Raw genomic sequence first — 19,095 nt, 5'->3', positions numbered from 1 at the left:
TATGCTTTGTCTTTATGACTTTTTGTATTTCTTTGGTTTTTTTATAGTGACTAAGATGTTACAATGTTTTTCCATAGTGACTAAGATGTTACAACGCACGTCTGGCGTATATACAAAATTTTGTCCTGATATCTATGATGAGTTTATTTACAACCACTGGGTGGATGCCACTGCTGGCGGAGATTTATTTCCCCGAGGGTATCACCAGCCAAGTAGTCAGCACTTTTTGTGCTGACATGAATTATCATTGATATGGTTATATTTATAAATTAACTGTTTACAAAAATTAAGAATTTTTGAAATACTAAGGTTTTTCTACCTCAGGCATAGATTACCTGAGCTGGATTTGTCAAAACTTTTAGGAATTTTGGTCCTCAATGATCTTCAACTTCGTACTTTTTCTGGCCTTTTTAACTTTTTGGGATTCGAGCATCATTGATGAGTCTTTTGTAGACGAAACGCGCGTCTGGCGTATATACAAAATTTTGTCCTGATATCTATGACGAGTTTATTTATTGACTGCTGTACCCCTATTTTTGACATGTTTACCTATTATGTCCTTTTGGGGTTTTTCACACATTATTATCAATATAATGAAATATCATACGACTGTCATTCAAGTGAGAGATTTAGCTGGCTATCCATCCAGGTTTAACACCGTTCAAAGTCTTCAAAAGAAAGTGCATGTACCAAGTCCGGAAGATGACAGTTGTTATCCATTCGTATGCTGTGTTATAGCTTTTGATTTTGCCATTTGATTATGTATTTTCCGTTTTGAATTTTCCAAGGAGTTTTGTATTTTGTTATTTTGCTTTTTATTAACACAATGAAAAGGTTGAACAAATTTCGACGGTAACATATAAGTTGATGGTACCGGGCGAAGGTTGAGTAAAATATATAGATCAGAATGAATATTTTTTTCCTTCAACAAAGTATAATTCAGTTCCAAGTCTTTGAATTTGCTTTCTAAATCTTCCAAATTGTTCTGACATAAACTGCATGAAGCATTTACAGCATTGACTTTCAACTGCAAAGCCAAAATATCTTTTGTATGCTTTGAAATACCCTTCTGCGCAAGAGATTGTACTTTCTGTTGTAAGCTAGTCACAACCTGCTGTAACATATCACGTGATTGCCTTTCTTCCATTAGCAAATCGATGACCGCAATATAATGTTTGTCAGTTATAACGCTATGATAGTTGGTCGTCGTAGTGCTGTCAATCAAAAATCCATGTATGAGGTCAGAAAGTACGTATTGGAAGAGGACGAAAAGAATGTTGAGATTATGAAGCATTTCCGTTATTAAGACCACAGACTATTGAACACAACGATATGTGTAATGACTGTTATACGTGTACTATCTATAGTAGTGTTTGTCCTATCTATCTAAAAGTTGGTTTGTCCTAATTACAATGACTTAAATTACAGAACGTCATATAATTGTCCTTATCACAATCAGAATAATCTCTCTTTCTAAGTCATACTAAATTGTCTTAATTAAAAGTTTGTAAGATATTCTATTTATACATGTTATATTCCGTCGTTGCATTATCCCGGTTTTTCCTCTATATAAAATGGAACTTTGGTTGATATAGTATAACGTTTGATTTTGTCGGTTTTTTTACTTCCCCTGTTTTTTTTATTTACCTTGGAGTTCAGTTTTATTGTTTATACTTTCCCAATGTATTTGTCTAAGTTTAAAATATGTAATAGTATCTTTGTATTTCAAAATATGGTATTATATATTAGAATTAACTGGTGTGAGTAAAATTTTTCCAATTAAAACATTTTTTTTTTAATTTGATGGAATGATGGTGTGATTGCACGAGACAATGTTACTAAGTAGAAAAGTCGTAAAATTAAAAAATACATTTTTCAAAAAAATAATAGTTATATCTCATTTTTTTGTAGTTTTTCTTTATCTACTATCGTGTTTTATGATTCTAGCAAATAGTAATAAATAACAATTGAAATTATAAGACAATTTACAGTTTTCAATTGATGCGAATCGATTAGTATTTTTACACAAGTGCATTTCACATATGAAATATTCCAAATTCAGATCAATCGTACTTTGGTGTAATTCGCTTGACCATGTTGACCGCACACAATGTTTCGATTGTTTTTTTTGACTGCCGGTGTTCCGTTTTTTTTCTGTTTGTCTTTTCGTTTTGGAAATTATGGTGTCTAATTTTTCTTCGTATGTAGACACTAATAATATATTTGCCCCTTATTTATCACACAAAAGTATTGACATAGGTATAGACGATATTTTTTACATTTATTTCATTTTAATTCGCAATTAATTGCCCCCTCCAAAACAAAATGTATCGTATAAAGACAAATCTATTCTAATAAAGTAACTCTAAATAATATGAAAGAGATAACAGAATTGGAGTGATATGTTGATGGCAACTAAGTACACAATTTGAGAAGCTAGAGACATTGGATTGTCACGTATGTGTCTTTCCTTAGTTTCAGCTGATGCTTCTGAAGAGCATCTGGAGCTGTAATTTAAAAAAAGCATTTTTAAGAAGAAATATTTATGCAAGGCAAAATATGTAATACATTGAAAAAAATATATCGCTATCAATTTAAAATATGCAATCTGGTAAACAAAATTCTTAGTGAGTGTTTTTAAAGGTTAAAAGAAAGTAATTAGAAATAAATGGCACCACCTACATTTTCACCAAAGATAATAGGTAGATGTTAATTTATTTTCTGCTGCCCTGGTAATGATTAGAAAACAAAATTGAAATAATGAGAAATAAGTAATGTGTAAAGAAACAGCGAGAGATTGCAGGAAACTCTATGTGACGAGCACCTTTTTTTCTGTTCAAAATGAAGCAAGGAGTGGGCTTCATTCATACTATTTCTGAAAATTTCGGTACCGTTGAGTACATTTATAAAGTGTAATTTTTCCATAAAAAAAGCTGCAGAACCATATGTGTTTTCAATTTTATTCACACCCATATTTGTTGATAATTCAGAAACTGTTAATCTTTAATAGTGAAAACGCAGTGGCACAAAGCTTATATTGTCTCCTATACATGCTATAAAAAAAAATATTTTCTTTTAAAATAAGTGTTTTTTTTTTATCAATTTTGATATTCTAAATGGCGTATATACATTTTGATTACTTTTTGTCCGTTTTAATTTTGTCAAAATAACCGGATATCAATTTTAGCTCACGGCTCACTTCAAAATAAAACCCCATATTATAAAACCAGGTAAGTCATTCATAAACAATACTTATCGTTCTTGATTTAAATTTAGAATTTGCTGACCTCCGTCATACCTTTGATTTTATATCAGTACAAAATGGCTCAGGCGGCGTCTAAAACATGTGAAATTTGTATGAGTGCCCCTGGATCACAATACTGCTTAGACTGTGAGCAATATTATTGTGAAAATTGTAAATTGCTGCATAAAAGACAGAAGTCATCGACCTACCACCAGTTTCAACACGCCTCCGGACTCATCCCGGAAGGTAAATCTAGATGTGGCCAACACAAAGAAGAATTCACCTTAATGTGTAATACTTGCAATGTACCAGTATGTACTAGCTGTGTGGCAGGAAAGCACAATGGTCATAAATTTTCCAAAATGGTCGATGCAATTGCTCAATTACGAGGGGAAAACGAAACGCTTATTCATGACAAGACCAATGAAGCAAATCAAGATATAGCGAAAATTGAGGACAACTTGAAATCGTTTGAAAATGATGTAGAATCTGTCATAAAAGCTATCACCGATCAAGGCAACATGATTAAAAGTATGGTTGATAAATCAGTAGCTCAGATGATTGCCTTAGTAAAAGAACAAACCAAGAAGGAGAAAGCTAAACTTACGAAGAGTTTATCTGCTGCTAAATCCACACTTGTTGCTGGACAGAACTTAGATAAGAGAAGGCGGGATCTAGATAAAACCCGACCAGATGAAAATATGGTACAACAGATGAAGAAGATGAAAGACGATATCAACAAACTACGTATTGACTCTCTTCCTCAGTTTCCAAAGATATCCTTTCAAAGCAAAGCTGTTACTGAGGATGACATTATACATCTACTCGGTTCATATACTATAAGGTAAATATGAAAATTTATGTTAGCTGCATTTTCCAAAACCCCTAATAACCTAAAACAAATATCTTAATGTTTATTCATAATGTCAAACTATGTATAAATTAGAACAATTATTTCAAGCTTTAAGTAAAAGACCGGAATGTCAAGAGATCTCCAACAACAAGCCATTCTTTATATTGACAGTATAAACTATTTGTCTAAAGACAGACACTAATGATCATTACAATGAATATTTAACCAAAATATCTTTCTAAACAAATCAACAAAGGATTATTATTTCGCTTTCAATTTTTTTCTTTATGACCTTTGATTGCCTTCTTAAATCATCAGGTGTTTTTACTCCTAATCGAAACGGACTCCTGTGTTTTCAAGAGTAACACTATTTTTTATGTCATGGAAATTCTTCAATTTTTAGGTTTCGTCTCTTATTATCTTTAAATCTAGTCTTTTTTCTTTCGTCGAATTTTTTTTCAAGCTGTATGACAACATCTGTATATTAACCCTTCTTCAAAGCGTCATATAAAAGAAATATCAGGATAACTGCTTTAGTTCGTCAGTTGCGCATTTTGTATACACAAGTACCCTGGGTTTTAAAACTTTTGAAGATTTAAATCAATCAATCATACTTGTTATTAAAAAGTGAAGAACAAATCTGTCGAAAGACATCTGTGAACAGAGGTAGAAAATCAAGTGTGTTTCTAATATTTGTAGATCTAAGTATACATGGTATAGATAGGCTATTTTCACGAACTAAAATTGAAAAAAGTAAAGCATGTTCAATGAGGACAAGAGTCTACAATTAAAGACACATTTTGACTTCTCGCAAGTCGTTTCATCACCACAATAATTCATTATTAACTATAAAATGTGAAAAAATAAAATAATACACCTTATACTTATATATCCACCCATACGTCATAACAACTCATAGTTTTGTTAACGTTACAACAATATTCTACTTTCATTGATAATAAAAGTCATACACGAGTCCGTATCTCATTTTGTAATGTTTAAATAAGGAATTAGTTGTGTGAAAAAAACCTTAACATTTTACTTTCATATCCAGCATATATTATAATATCTCAGAGATTTCTTATCTTTTCTTCATTCTAATTTCATTGGTAAAAAAATTTATCATACATAAGTCTAGATCTGTATCTTTTTTAAAAAAAGCAGGTTTTCTATATATTGAAAAAAATATATAATTGTTAAAATAAATCTAATTAACATATTTCCTATACATTCAAACAGAAATTGACAAGAGGAAGTTTTTAAAGACATTTATTGTCATTTCGAAAATGGTGAAACAATCTTTTTCATTTTAGTGGATGTTCACCGGTCAAAGAAAAAGAATATCAACAACATGGATGGCTATATAGATGTTCACACTGTGGGTAAGTTCCGAAAGGAAATTAAATTGATCATTAATTGTGACTATGGTCCATACACTTTAGATACATAAAGGCTTAAAAAAATAATCAATACTTGAATGAGACTGGTATCAAACACAATAGACAGAAAAATATCTTGTTATATATATATATATGACTGTAGTCAATTACATCATAATGTCTTGCATTAAAGTACAGGAATCTGTTATTTGATATAATGCGTTAATTGAGTGACTGTTTTCAGATACATGTAGTGTAAATTTTTTTTTAAAAGCAGTTTCATTTGAAGTCGTGGCAAACTTGTAGACTTTGTAAAAATATTTAAGAGACGGTTCTGGACTGCATGTACTCGCCTTGTTTTTGTCCCAGAGAAAATCAATTGTTTTTAAAATGTGTTGATTTACAGTATTAGCTATAATCTCAATATAAGCGATTGATCAGACATTTGTGTAGCTTAAGGTGGATAGGGTGTCTTAATTTTAATCTATAGAATTTATTAATTTATCAAAATGTAGTTTTTATCATTCTTTTTTCAAAAATATATATATAAAAAAACTTTTTGGCATGCTACAGGTTGGGCAAAATTATTAGATTTTGTAAAGATTATACACGGAAACTCCAATTTTGTGTGATAAAAAGAAAAATTACATTATAGAATTTTAAGATAAAATGCGAGATCGGTCTTATAAAATGCTTTTAGATTAAGAAAAAAATTGGGTCACCGGACTTGTTTTCTTGCTTCAATTTTCAAAAGGTAAATTCATAACTGATTCTGATATAAAAATCACTTCATTTGAGTTATCTCCTTTCATGTAGCAAAAAAAGAATCAAGCAAAATGATTGCGTTTTTTTTTTAGAAAATACATCCGTAAAAATGATAAAGCACATAATTTTCTACATGAACAATAAGAAAAGTCTTACACATGAATTACATATTACTCTCAAATTTTGCAAATTTCATTCGATGCACATCTTTTTTATTAGTTGTTAGCGGGTTTGAGCTAGCTTTCATTACCTGCGAGTACCCTCAGACCTTTACTCAGTGTCTTTTTGTTGTTGGGATATACAAGTACCCGGCCACGTCACTCTGTGTTTTTGTTAGATGTATTTATATTTGTTTTCATCTGATGAGTGAAGCCTTTTTCAACTGATTTTTATAGTTTGTTCTTATGTTGTACTATAACACAACTGTCCCAGGTTATGGGGACTCCCGCTAACCTGTTTAACCCCGCCAAATTCTGTTTGTATGTGCCTGTCATTCAGTGGTTGTCGTTTGATGATGTAATACATAATTGTTTAAAATATTTTTCTGAACATACATTAGGCCGTTAGTTTTCTTGTTTGAATTGTTTTACATTTGTCATTTCTGGGTCTTTTATAGCTGACTATGCGGTTTGCTCATTGTTTAAGGCCATACGGTTACCCATAGTTGTTACTTTCTGTGTCATTTGGTCTCTTTTGGAGAGTTTTCTCGTTGGAAATCATACCACATCTTTTTTTTTTTATATATTTTTTCTGTATTTTCACAAGTTTTTATATTTGCATTAATGATGAGAGGGTTGGAATTTATTCGCTTGGTTCCCGACAACAAGACGGGACATAATACATGTATTAGCTAAACGCTGATAAAGTTTGTTTCACATCAAACAATTGATATATGTTACACCTTACATCCCTTAGATACAGTACGATACAATTTAATCTTAATTAGATCTGTTTTTAAATAATAAGCAGTGTCCTTTGAAAAATCAAAAGTATGTTTTATAGAATATCATATTTAAAACAAAGAAGACAGACGTTAAACTTGATATTTCATATTCAGGGTGAATTGTGATTGGTATTCAATTAATTAATAAGTAGTCTATTAACAGGTTTCGGAAAGCTTTGAAGTTTGAGTTAGTTCTATTTCAAGAACAGGAATATTGTAATTTCATGCGCTGTTTTGTTAAAACTTGAGTTTAATTGTTGGTCATCGAGGGCACCATAAAATGCATATGCTGCAGTTCAGTTCTTTGGTATTTACATATGTCAAAAATAGAGGTACAGCAGTAAACATCGTGTTATTAGCTTAATCGCTATAAAAGCAAACAAATATATAAACGAAAAATTACCATGACACAATAACACAATGAGATGATGCGTAAGTACAGAGCCACGTCATAAGCAACAAAGAAACACACAAAGTATTAGCTCGTCGGACATGCCCTTTATAAAATGTTATTTATGTTTTGCTATTGATTGTCACTGTAACGTACGATGACCTATAATTGTTAATTTCTGTGTCATTTTGGTCTCTTGTGGACAGTTGTCTCATTGGCAATCATACCACATCTTCTTTTTTATATTTGGTTCAAAATTAGTTTAAAGCAATGAAGTATCACATAGAACATTATGAATGAAGACAAGAGTAATTCAAATGCAACAAAAACCGAAGGATAAGAAATACAGATGGATGCACTATTTTACCTTATCACATGTGATATATATTTTTTATCTTTTAAGGAAAGAATGTATTCAACCTAAAGGATATCGGTAAGTATACTATTAATATTTCTACAAGCATATACGAATAGAAGAGTAAATGCTAATTTTACTCAAAAGTGTGAACCAACTGTCTTCTTTTTACGAGCCGCAATTACGCCTGTGCATTTTAATATCTATAGCGTTTATTGCCGCAGCAATATTTATGTTGTGATTTGTTTACGTTCTTATAAATCTTCATCCTGCTTTAGACCAGTAGAAAATGTACATTAGTATGACAAGCATAATGTATTATGTGTCAACTTTTTATAAGAAATAAGAAACACTTGTGGTGTTCCAGTGTTAAACTTTCCAAATACACTTAGAACATCCAGAACTTAAACTAAATTTAGTGATCCAAATAATGTAGGGACGTCAACAATACTCGAAAATTAGATTATTGATCAATTGTACAGAGTATCGAATGCCAAAAACCATACTCGACTAATCGGTTCCCTGTTAGAATATTGCTATCTTCTTCATATTGAATTGATCATTCTGATCATTCTTACAGATGTTCCATTGATTTAGATTAGCATCATTGATTAATCATACTAGTAAATAAAATACTTTTTTTCTAATACTTTATATTTTATTGTACGTAAATACGTAGACTATATATACCGGGGCGAACACTTTACACAAAACATGGCTTAGGCGGTGTCACAAGTTCACGACTGTTAGAGACGTCATTAACAGCACCATTTCCGATCAAGATCAAGGTCCTGTGAATCGGGGTTGAACATTCAAACTTTTATGATATTTTCTAAAACAATTATTTAAGCACGTTAACAGTGAGATATTTTTCACGATTCTACCTAATTCAGCCATTTCCAGCCGAAATTGTGCACTGACTCTTGGGGAAAATATCCGTAAGAAAACGGTCGCATTATGGTCATTGCAAATTGCTTTGTCTGGACTCAATCGTATCGTGTTCTGTAATTGTTAGGACTCTGACGTGGATATCATTGCCGAACATCGTATTTATAACTAGACTGTTCCGGAATGGTTTCGGCAAAGACGGTTCGCATTCGACCTCACTTGACCTTTCCTGATCCGTAGGAATCTGTTACGCATGTATACGACTTTGTTCAGGATTATAAGACATTCCAGATCCTTCAGAATAGAAATCCTACTGTTTAGCTTTTAGTGTTTAAGAGCTGTCTGATATTAAACGGGAGCCATAATCGACACTGTGTGAATGTCGTTTTAGCCATTTTGTCACTTCGGTATCATCAGACCAAATAGTTTCGTCTGCAAGTCTGTAATTTACAAAGTTGCAAAACCGACTGTCCCTAATAATGGGTGACGTCTAATCATTACGTCTTTGTTGATATGAAACATGTTAAATGTGTTTTCATAACGATTACCAAATGATATTTTTGTTATAAATTTCAAATAGGTTTTTTTTTATTCATATTGCTTTTATTATTGTTTTTTTTAGTGCTGAAAGGTTATGAGCATTTTGTTATTTTTGGTTTGATATTCCTTTTTTCAGATACTTATATAGGTGGTTTGTCGTCCGTTGAAAAAACAAACAACAAAATTTTAAGTACATAGTTTTGAAATCCCATTCGAGTACTCGAGTATCGCGTGAGAAGACCAACGAGTTATTAATAGTTATCCAAATTGAAATCTCTAACCTAAAAGCATAACAGATGTTTAAATTCATTTATCTGCTTGCACTGTGGTTTGACATGCATACAGACCTTTTAAGGTATTACAACGTCTTTTGTTTTGTGTGTTAACAATTTTGTATATAGATATAGACTGAAGTTTATTAAATACATTTTGGAATCCTACTTAAACACAAACATTAAAAATCTTGATTTAAAGATAGTAGATTAATTCTTAATAAACTGTTATATATAGCTTAAATTCTATACACAAGAGTTTGTTTATTAAACAAAATCAACAGCTTCTTTCAGCAACTTACAAATTGAAATTGCTCCTCAAAAATAAATTGTTGGTTGCTTCTGGCGAATACCTTTACAAACACATTAATGTTGACAGTTTCATAATCACCTGGATACTAGTATGTCATATCAATATAGTTAAAATTAAACTGAGTTGTTTTATTGCTTATGGAATTATTAGTCTCAAGATCGATTAATCTGTATTACTTTTAATGTAATGAGATACATCGATGTAAGGGTAGATCAACAAGATACTTCCCTTGCTAAATAAATCCTTTAATTCACTCATCGGTACGTTAACTTTGAGTGAGACGAACATAAATTTGGCACGTAATCAGGAAGTATAGAACCTGTGGTGTCACACCTTTCGAAAATACAAACCTATAATTTCTAAGGTCTAGGGTTATACTTCATCATAACTCTCTACACGATAAATACACTGCTTTTTCGTATTATTGCACATAGAAATAGACTGAAGACCATTAAAGACATTCCGGAATCTTACTTATGCACTTAATTGCTAATAAAAAAAATTGGTTCAATTTTACAAAACTGTTATACATAGCTCTAAAACCAAAAATGGGATATCTTTCTAACGACTCGATGACAAAGCAATATAGAAAATGTACAAATGCATCAATAGTTTAAAAAAAAAAACTAATCAGATTTCCTTTTTTCAGTAAGTAAGTACCAAGTTCAAGTATCAGTAAGAGAAGTATATATATTATTTTAACTGCAATGCAACACTAGTAGCTGTATTTTCGGTAAGGTATTTTTTTTGCCAGATTCGATATAATATTTAACCATCGGACGTAAGTCACGAACAAAGTAGACAAAAAAAGACAAAGAGTAACACTTGTCTTGTCAAGCATATATGAGAGCACAAACTATGATGGCTAAAGATTTTAAAAGAAAATGTTTTTTCTATACAAGATACATTGGGTACGCCATGGCTTAGTGTTTCAAGTATGCAAACCAGTTTATCAACAGCATGTCAATACTGGCGTTTTGAGTTCAAGTTTCAACTGTTAGTGACGATAAACACAAATCAATCAATCAATCAATACACGACACATATATTGCAGGCCAGGCCAAAAAGACATCAATACATCTGTCGTATCAACAAATATATTTTTCATTGCACAAAGAAAGAACTTTTATTTTTTTTTTAAATAAATCTTAGAAGCGCACATATAAATGTACAACTAAATTATGAATAAAACACTAATTCAGTTCTGGTGAACATTTCAATACAGCTGAAGTTTTGATAATTAGATATTGTTTCTGCAATTTAATATGTTAGCAAAATACAACATTATAAAATTCAACATCTGCAGTAAAATATGATGCTTTTGCTGTCCGTAAGTGCCCGTTCATGTTATCATAAGCACTTTTATTGCATAGCAATATAATATTTCCCACAGAAAGTAACCAACAGTTAGCGTGCAATAAATTCTAATATTGCACTAGTGCAATAAATCGTAAAAATTCATGACGTCATCAACGACAAAATCTTAGTTTAAACCAATTTTTACTTTCAAATATTATATTGCTATACAATAAAAGGGTTATTGCATGAGTATTGGGGAATATTGTCCCTCGTAGAACATATATTGCACTCGCAAGCTCGTGCAATAGAAAATTCTACTCGGGACAATATTCCCCATTATCCATTCAATAACCCTATAGTATTCTGATATCTGAAACTATATCTGTATGCAGGATCTCCTAGTGATATATTTTCCCACAAATTGCAATAATAAATACACCCCATAAGTTCTGAATTTACAGTATCTAACATTGTATGGTCAAGTTTGTTAATTTTGATATGTTCACAGCATCATATATAGTGATATTATAATTGACCTGTCTGCATTCCCATCCAGGTGACACTCTTTTTCTCTTTTTATGCCCCACCTACGATAGTAGAGGGGCATTATGTTTTCTGGTCTGTGCGTCCGTTCGTCCGTTCGTCCGTCCGTCCGTCTGTCCCGCTTCAGGTTAAAGATTTTGGTCAAGGTAGTTTTTGATGAAGTTGAAGTCCAATCGACTTCAAAATTAGTATACATGTTCCCTATGATATGATCTTTTTAATTTTAATGCCAAATAAGAGGGTTTACCCCAATTTCACGGTCCACTGAACATAGAAATTGATAGTGCGAGTGGGGCATTCGTGTACTGGGGACACATTCTTGTTTAAACATGTTTTGCACAAACAAGAGTTTAAATAAAATCAAAAACCTTCAGAAACATAGAAATTAAATTTGCGCCTCAAGTATAAATTATTAGTTGCTTCTGGCGAATAAATTTACAAACTCAAACATGTTGGGAGTTTCATAATAACATATATACGCCATATCAATCAATACAAAACATATCCCTCAAATTATACTCAGTTGTTTTATTGCTAATGAAATTATAATTTGCAACATCAATAAATAGTACTTACTTATAATACAAAAACATACACAAATGTACGGGTAGATACACAACGAAAATTCCCTTGCCATATAAATCCTTTAATTCACTCATAGAACGGTATCTTTGATCGAGACAAACAAAAACATGACACCTAATTAGGAAGTATACAATCTGTATTGTCACACATGTAGAAGACCAAACTATTATTTCTAAGGTCTGAAGTTGTAAATCATTACACATCTGTACACGATCATCACATATTGTTTCATTAGAATCAATTTTGATAAACTGTTATATATAGTATATACCTTTTTATTAGATACACGGTTTTTTGTTTTTGGCGATTTGATGACATAGCAATATATACAAATGAAGAAAAATTGCAAATGTATAAATGATTGTTAAAAAAAAAAATGCTATAATTCTGTCTTTTTCAGTCGGTAAGTAGCAAGTTCAAGTTTAAAATAGGGAAGTATATATATATATATATATATATAACTTTTACTTAACCGCAACACCTGTATTCTGGTTAAGAAAAACAGATATATTCCTTTCGATTTTATATAAACCTATCAGACGTTAACCAATACCAAAGTTAACTAATAAATGACACCATAATTGAAGCTTTGCATCCGTCAAGCATATTCAAGCAAAAACTAGGATGTTTAAAGTTTTGACATGAATATCAATGTTGTGGTCATTTTTAGAAATTTCCTGTTTACAAAACTTCGAATTTTTCGAAAAACTAAGGATTTTCTTATCCCAGACAAAGATTACCTTAGCCGTATTTGGCACAATTAGTTGGATTTTTTGGATCCTTAATGCTCTTCAACTTTGTACTTGGTTTTATAAATATTTCGATATGAGCGTCACTGATGAGTCTTATGTAGACGAAACGCGCGTCTGGCGTACTAAATTATAAACCTGGCACCTTTGATAACTTCAAAATAATATATATTTTTTTCTACACGACACATAGGGAACTCGGTATTCACTGGTCTATGAATTCGAAATGTTGTACCACTAGCATGTCAACACTGGTATTATGAGTTCAAATCCTGCATATGGCCAGTGTGCTCGATGTCAACCAAAACTGAAAATAATTGTCATATTCTTCTACCGACGATCGGTGGTTCTCTGTTCGCACGCCCGCGTCCTAAACCAATAAAAAATGACCGCCCGAATTAGAGAATTGCTGCTGAAAGAGTTTCAAACAACAAAACACCAATTTCTATAATATCAACAAATTATTTTAGTTTATTGCACAAAGAAAGAACTTAAAAAAATAGAAAGATAAATTCTAGAAGTGCCTTACAGTAATTTCTAATTTTTTCTATTTGGCGCTTTATTATTTTTCATTATTGACATTATAACATATAAAGGAAGACTAAACTTATTAATGACAAATTAGATAGAGCACTGGTAAACAAATCCATACAGCTGCAGTACGGATTATTCACATGTGAATCAAGATCTGCTTGTCCTTACAGAGCACCTGAGATTATTCCCTGGTTTTGGTGGGGTTCGTGTTATTCAGTCTTAAGTTGTCTATGGTACTACTTACCATGTAGGTGTATATCATGAATTAACTTTTTTCCCTTTGTCATTTTGTTATTAATAGAAAAAAAACGGGGTTTTTTTACTAGAAAAATTAAAAAAATCAGTGATTCCAATGTAAAAGATTTGGTTTTGAAGTTTGGTTGTAGCTGTAGAAAACTATTTTCAAACGGGATAGAACATCCTCACTTTTACGGAAATGTCATTCTCCGTGCCCGGGAATTTAGAAACTATACTTTGAATATGCTAATTCTGAAACGTTACTAATTCAACACTGTGACTAGATCATTGAACACTGTTTTTCTTGGTATTAATAATAATTTTGTTATCAGTAAATCTAAAGCAAACTAAATATAATTGTTATCTACATATACACATTCATTGATGTACATCTATCGATACCTGTATCAGCTGACTGTTTATGACGTCTTTAAATTAAATCCATGTTGAATGTGTACTGATTGATAATCTACTCTTAGATGTATGTATTTGTTTCATCAGTTGTTTGTGGTTTGAACTAGCTGTCAGCAGCTACGAGTATTCTCACATCAGTTCTTATTCTTTTTGTTTTGTTTTAGGATGTAAAAGTACCTGGCCACATTCACTTGTATTTGTAGTATTTGTATCTTTATCCCTCTGATTTTTATAGTTCGTTCTTATGTTGTACTTTTACAGTAGTTATCAAAGGTACCAGAGTTATAATTTAATACGCCAGACGCGCGTTTCGTCTACATAAGACTCATCAGTGACCCTCAGATCAAAATAGTTGTAAAGCCAAAGAAGTACAAAGTTGACGAGCATTGAGGACCAAAAATTCCAAAAAGTTGTGCCAAATACGGCCAAGGTAATCTATTCCTGGGATAGGAAAATTCTCAGTTATTCGAACAATTCAAAGTTTTGTAACAGAAAAGTTATAAAAATGACCACATAATTGATATTCATGTCAACACCGAAGTGCTGACTACTGGGCTGGTGATACCCTCGGGGACGAAACGTCCACCAGCAGTGGCATCGACCCAGTGGTGTAAACAGTTATCAAAGGTACCAGGATTATAATTTAATACGTCAGACGCGTGTTTCGTCTACATAAGACTCATCAGTGACGCTCAGATCAAAATAGTTGTAAAGCCAAAGAAGTACAAAGTTGAAGAGCATTGAGGACCCAAAATTCCAAAAGGTTGTGCCAAATACGGCTAAGGTAATCTATTCCTTGGATAAGAAAATCCTCAGTTTTTCGAATAATTCAAAGTTTTGTAATAGGAAATTTATAAAAATGACCACATAATTGATATTCATGTCAACAAAGAAGTGTTGACTACTGGGCTGGTGATACCCTCGGGGACGAAACGTCCACCAGCAGTGGCATCGACCCAGTGGTGTAAACAGTTATCAAAGGTACCAGGATTATAATTTAATACGTCAGACGCGTGTTTCGTCTACATAAGACTCATCAGTGACGCTCAGATCAAAATAGTTGTAAAGCCAAAGAAGTACAAAGTTGAAGAGCATTGAGGACCCAAAATTCCAAAAAGTTGTGCCAAATACGGCTAAGGTAATCTATTCCTGGGATAAGAAAATCCTCAGTTTTTCGAATAATTCAAAGTTTTGTAACAGGAAATTTTTAAAAATGACCACATAATTGATATTCATGTCAAAAACGAAGTGCTGACTACTGGGCTGGTGATACCCTCGGGGACGAAACGTCCACCAGCAGTAGCATCGACCCAGTGGTGTAAATAGTTATCAAAGGTATTAGGATTATAATTTAATACGCCAGACGCGCGTTCAGCACTGTCCAAGGTTAGGGGACGGTTGGATTTCCGCTTTTACATGTGTAACCCCGCAATATTATGTATGTATGTTGTCGTTTGTTGATGTGTGACACATTTGTTTTTTCGTTCATTTTTTGTACATGAATTCTGACGTTTGTTGTCTCGTTTGAATTTTTAACATTTGTCAGGTAGTAGGACCTTTTTCGGGACGTCGGGATCGGATATTTGTAAGCCCTTCGGGATCCGGGAATTCTTCTTTTGAATTTCGGGATGCCGGGATTTTTTTTTTTTTAAATTCGTGACCTCGGGATTTCATATTTCCAAGTCCAGGATTTCGGGATCAGGACCCCTCCGACCCCTCCTCATTTGTTATTTCTGGGCCATTTATAGCTGACTTTGAGGTATGGGCTTTTGTGATTGTTGAGGGCCGTACGGTGACTTATAGATCTTAATCTTAGTGTCATTTGGTCTTTTGTAAAGAGTTGTCTCATTGGCTACCATACCACAAATTTTGTTTTTACTATGAATAAGGCTGTTTGTTTCACTTTGGTAGAGTGTATGGTATAGGGGAGGACTGCAATTTCACCAAAATATTGGCCCCGCCGCTTTCATTCTAGTCTGATCCAAGTAAGAAACCGGTAGCCTTTTTTTAGTCTTGTGGTTTTTTTTTCTGATTGTGGTTCATTTGCATGTTTTGGAATTTATTGCGTCCATTTTCCTGAACTCAAATTGAGAAGGGAAATTGGAAATGTGTAAAATAAAACTAAAAGCACAAATATACTGAGTTCCGATAACAGACAACAACCCAACAAAAGGGCAGAAAACAGCCGAAGGGCAATAATGTGTGTTCTACACAGCAAGATATTTTTGCATCTGGAGGTGGTTTTTAGCTGACCCATTAAATATATGTACACTAGTGGAAATGGACATCATATAGTATATATTCTGTTAAAGGGTCAGCTAAAGCCCGCCAACTATTGGGGGTTTTCTTATATTGTCGAAGACGTATTGTGATCTTGGTCTTATGCTCTTTGGTCGAGTTATTGCCTCTCTGACACGTTTTCCGTTTGCATTGTCTATTCTATTTCATTTTGCGAATACAGAATATCAGTTTGATTTAGTTATGAAAATGATAGAGATGAAAAGCTGTAAGTAAACTCGAAGTTTCATCTACAGTAAAATTAATAACTACAGTCCGTATATCATTGTTCATTTTTGATTTGATATCGTAAATAATGCAAGTACTAATTGAGACTATCATATCAGAAACACAATTTTGAATTACTTCGATAATATGTATGCACTTTAATATGATGCATTGATGTCGGTCAGATTAAAGCAAGCGTCGTATGTATTATTGCATATTATCTTCATTGGGAACGTATGTGACTAAAAAGCCTGCACGTTTCTACTGTGTTACTCATTAAAACAACATTGCACATAATGATCAATGTAGAACTATACAACGAATTAAACAGTTTATAACATTTGAATTACTTTAATACCAAAATTTATGACAAACGCGTTAATTTTATTTTCCTATAGTCAACTTTCCATTTCTGTATAGCAACATCCCAGCGGCACCAGCATATGGAGTATAATTATGTGTCTCAATTGATACCTTACTCTAAAGCTAGCTCAAAGAAGTACGTTGATTTTGTTAAACGAGGAATACTGCTTTCTCAAAAGTTGCTAAGACAGGGCTATGAATCAATCAAATTAAGGTCATCACTCAAGAAATTTTACCGTCGCCATCATGAGCTGATTGGCCATTATGACAAAAGTGTGACAGAAATCATATCTAATATTCTTCCTCAGTCATAATAACCTTTCATCAATGCCGAACTGAACAAAGAAATAACACGACGGGTGCCGTATACGGTGCAGGAAATGCTTACCCTTCCGGAGTACCAGATTTCACTCCCGGTTTTTAGTGGAGTTCGTGTTGTTTCTTAATTATTATTTATAACTGTTGATGTAAATGTCCTAAGGTTTTGTGAGTCTTTGTTTACTCCTGGGTTTTGATTGTTATTGTCTTAATATATATACATTTAAAGCATTAAAGGATACACTAAGAAACACTTTTGTCGATTAATATATTCAACGTGCTGGATAAGCCGGTATATACATGTTTGTATAAAAACCACAAATATTTTACCATGTTTACATTACTTTGTTTTATTGACATATTGTGTTTTAATCATTGCAAATGTCATAACACTAACCTTGAAATGAATGAAATGTGTTTGTATACAGTTATTTTGCAATAAAATAAAATAATGTTTATTGTGCCTTTTCATTTGTAGTTGGTGTAGATGCAACGGACAACCTGTGTAAGTGCTCTTAATATAAATAGGAAATACTCGTTCGAACGAAAAGCAAACAAAACAAAGTAATATATTGTCTTTGACAATTCATTGTAACGACGTTAAGTGAATCTCCAAAGAACAAAATTAAGTTTAAAACTTGATAAAGCTGGACTAATATTTGTTTAAATCAAGACGTACAAAAATATGCATGTCGAATTTAGTGAAAGCTCAGTATAGCTCTATTCTTAGAATTAAAGATATAACAAAAATACAATGGATTAATATATATAGCAGAGCTGTTACAAAGAAAGAAGTATACATGAAAGCATATATAAATCATTATATGTTGTCATGTTTAACAATTGCAAGTAACGAAGGTTAAACATTGTTTATGTTTCTATTTAGTCTTTATTCAAAACATCCTGTCAAAACTATATAACGGCATTGCATACGTTTTCTCAGATCTTTTTTTACGTCTTTATACTCAAATTTTACTACATATGCACTGATTCATTCTAGAAATGACAAATTTTGTTTTGAAGAGTTCTAATACCTAGCTTTCTTAAAGGGCTGACCAAATTAAATATGGTATTGGTTTTGATTGATTAAAATACTTTATCTGTGCTGTTGCATTAGATAACCAACATGGTTGATACTCAGTAGTTTATTTGTTTTAATATAAAAACGTCAGTAAGGACCAGAATCTTAAATGCATATACGGCATTTGTGAGAAAACAAATGGTTTGAACGCGTTGAATTATTTTATGATAATCTCAATCTTTGAAAGGGTTATAAATAATTAATTTGATAGTTCTGACACGCCTTTGTGCATGACTTTTGAAATATAAATGCTGTTCTGTTTCGACTACTGATCTGGTTAATACATAAAGCCGGCTTTCAACTTTCATATTTGATGTTTAAAATAGTATGTGGAACGTCAATTCATATTTCAACGAGCCTCTTGCCTTTGTTCGTCTTGTATTATTTCTAATTTTAGTTTCTTGTGTACAATTTGGAGTTTAGTATGGCGTTCATATCACTGAACTAGTATATATATTTGTTTAGGGGCCAGCTGAAGGACACCTCCGGGTGCGGGAATTTCTCGCTGCATTAAATACCTGTTG

At 32.3% G+C, this 19,095-nt stretch overlaps 1 protein-coding gene across 1 annotated transcript; it reads left to right on the top strand.

The window, feature by feature from the left end:
* Positions 1–3,278: 3,278 nt before the first annotated feature.
* Positions 3,279–8,274, top strand: LOC139498499 (E3 ubiquitin-protein ligase TRIM71-like). Its single transcript, XM_071286907.1, has 3 exons — positions 3,279–4,088; positions 5,411–5,479; positions 7,979–8,274. The coding sequence occupies exons 1-3, from the start codon at positions 3,322–3,324 to the stop codon at positions 8,010–8,012; spliced, it is 870 nt and encodes a 289-aa protein (XP_071143008.1). The 5' UTR covers positions 3,279–3,321; the 3' UTR covers positions 8,013–8,274.
* Positions 8,275–19,095: the final 10,821 nt, after the last annotated feature.

This window comes from Mytilus edulis, chromosome 12 (assembly GCF_963676685.1).
Source record: "Mytilus edulis chromosome 12, xbMytEdul2.2, whole genome shotgun sequence".
Classification (NCBI taxonomy): domain Eukaryota; kingdom Metazoa; phylum Mollusca; class Bivalvia; order Mytilida; family Mytilidae; genus Mytilus; species Mytilus edulis.
This window is presented reverse-complemented; position numbering and strand designations above follow the sequence as displayed.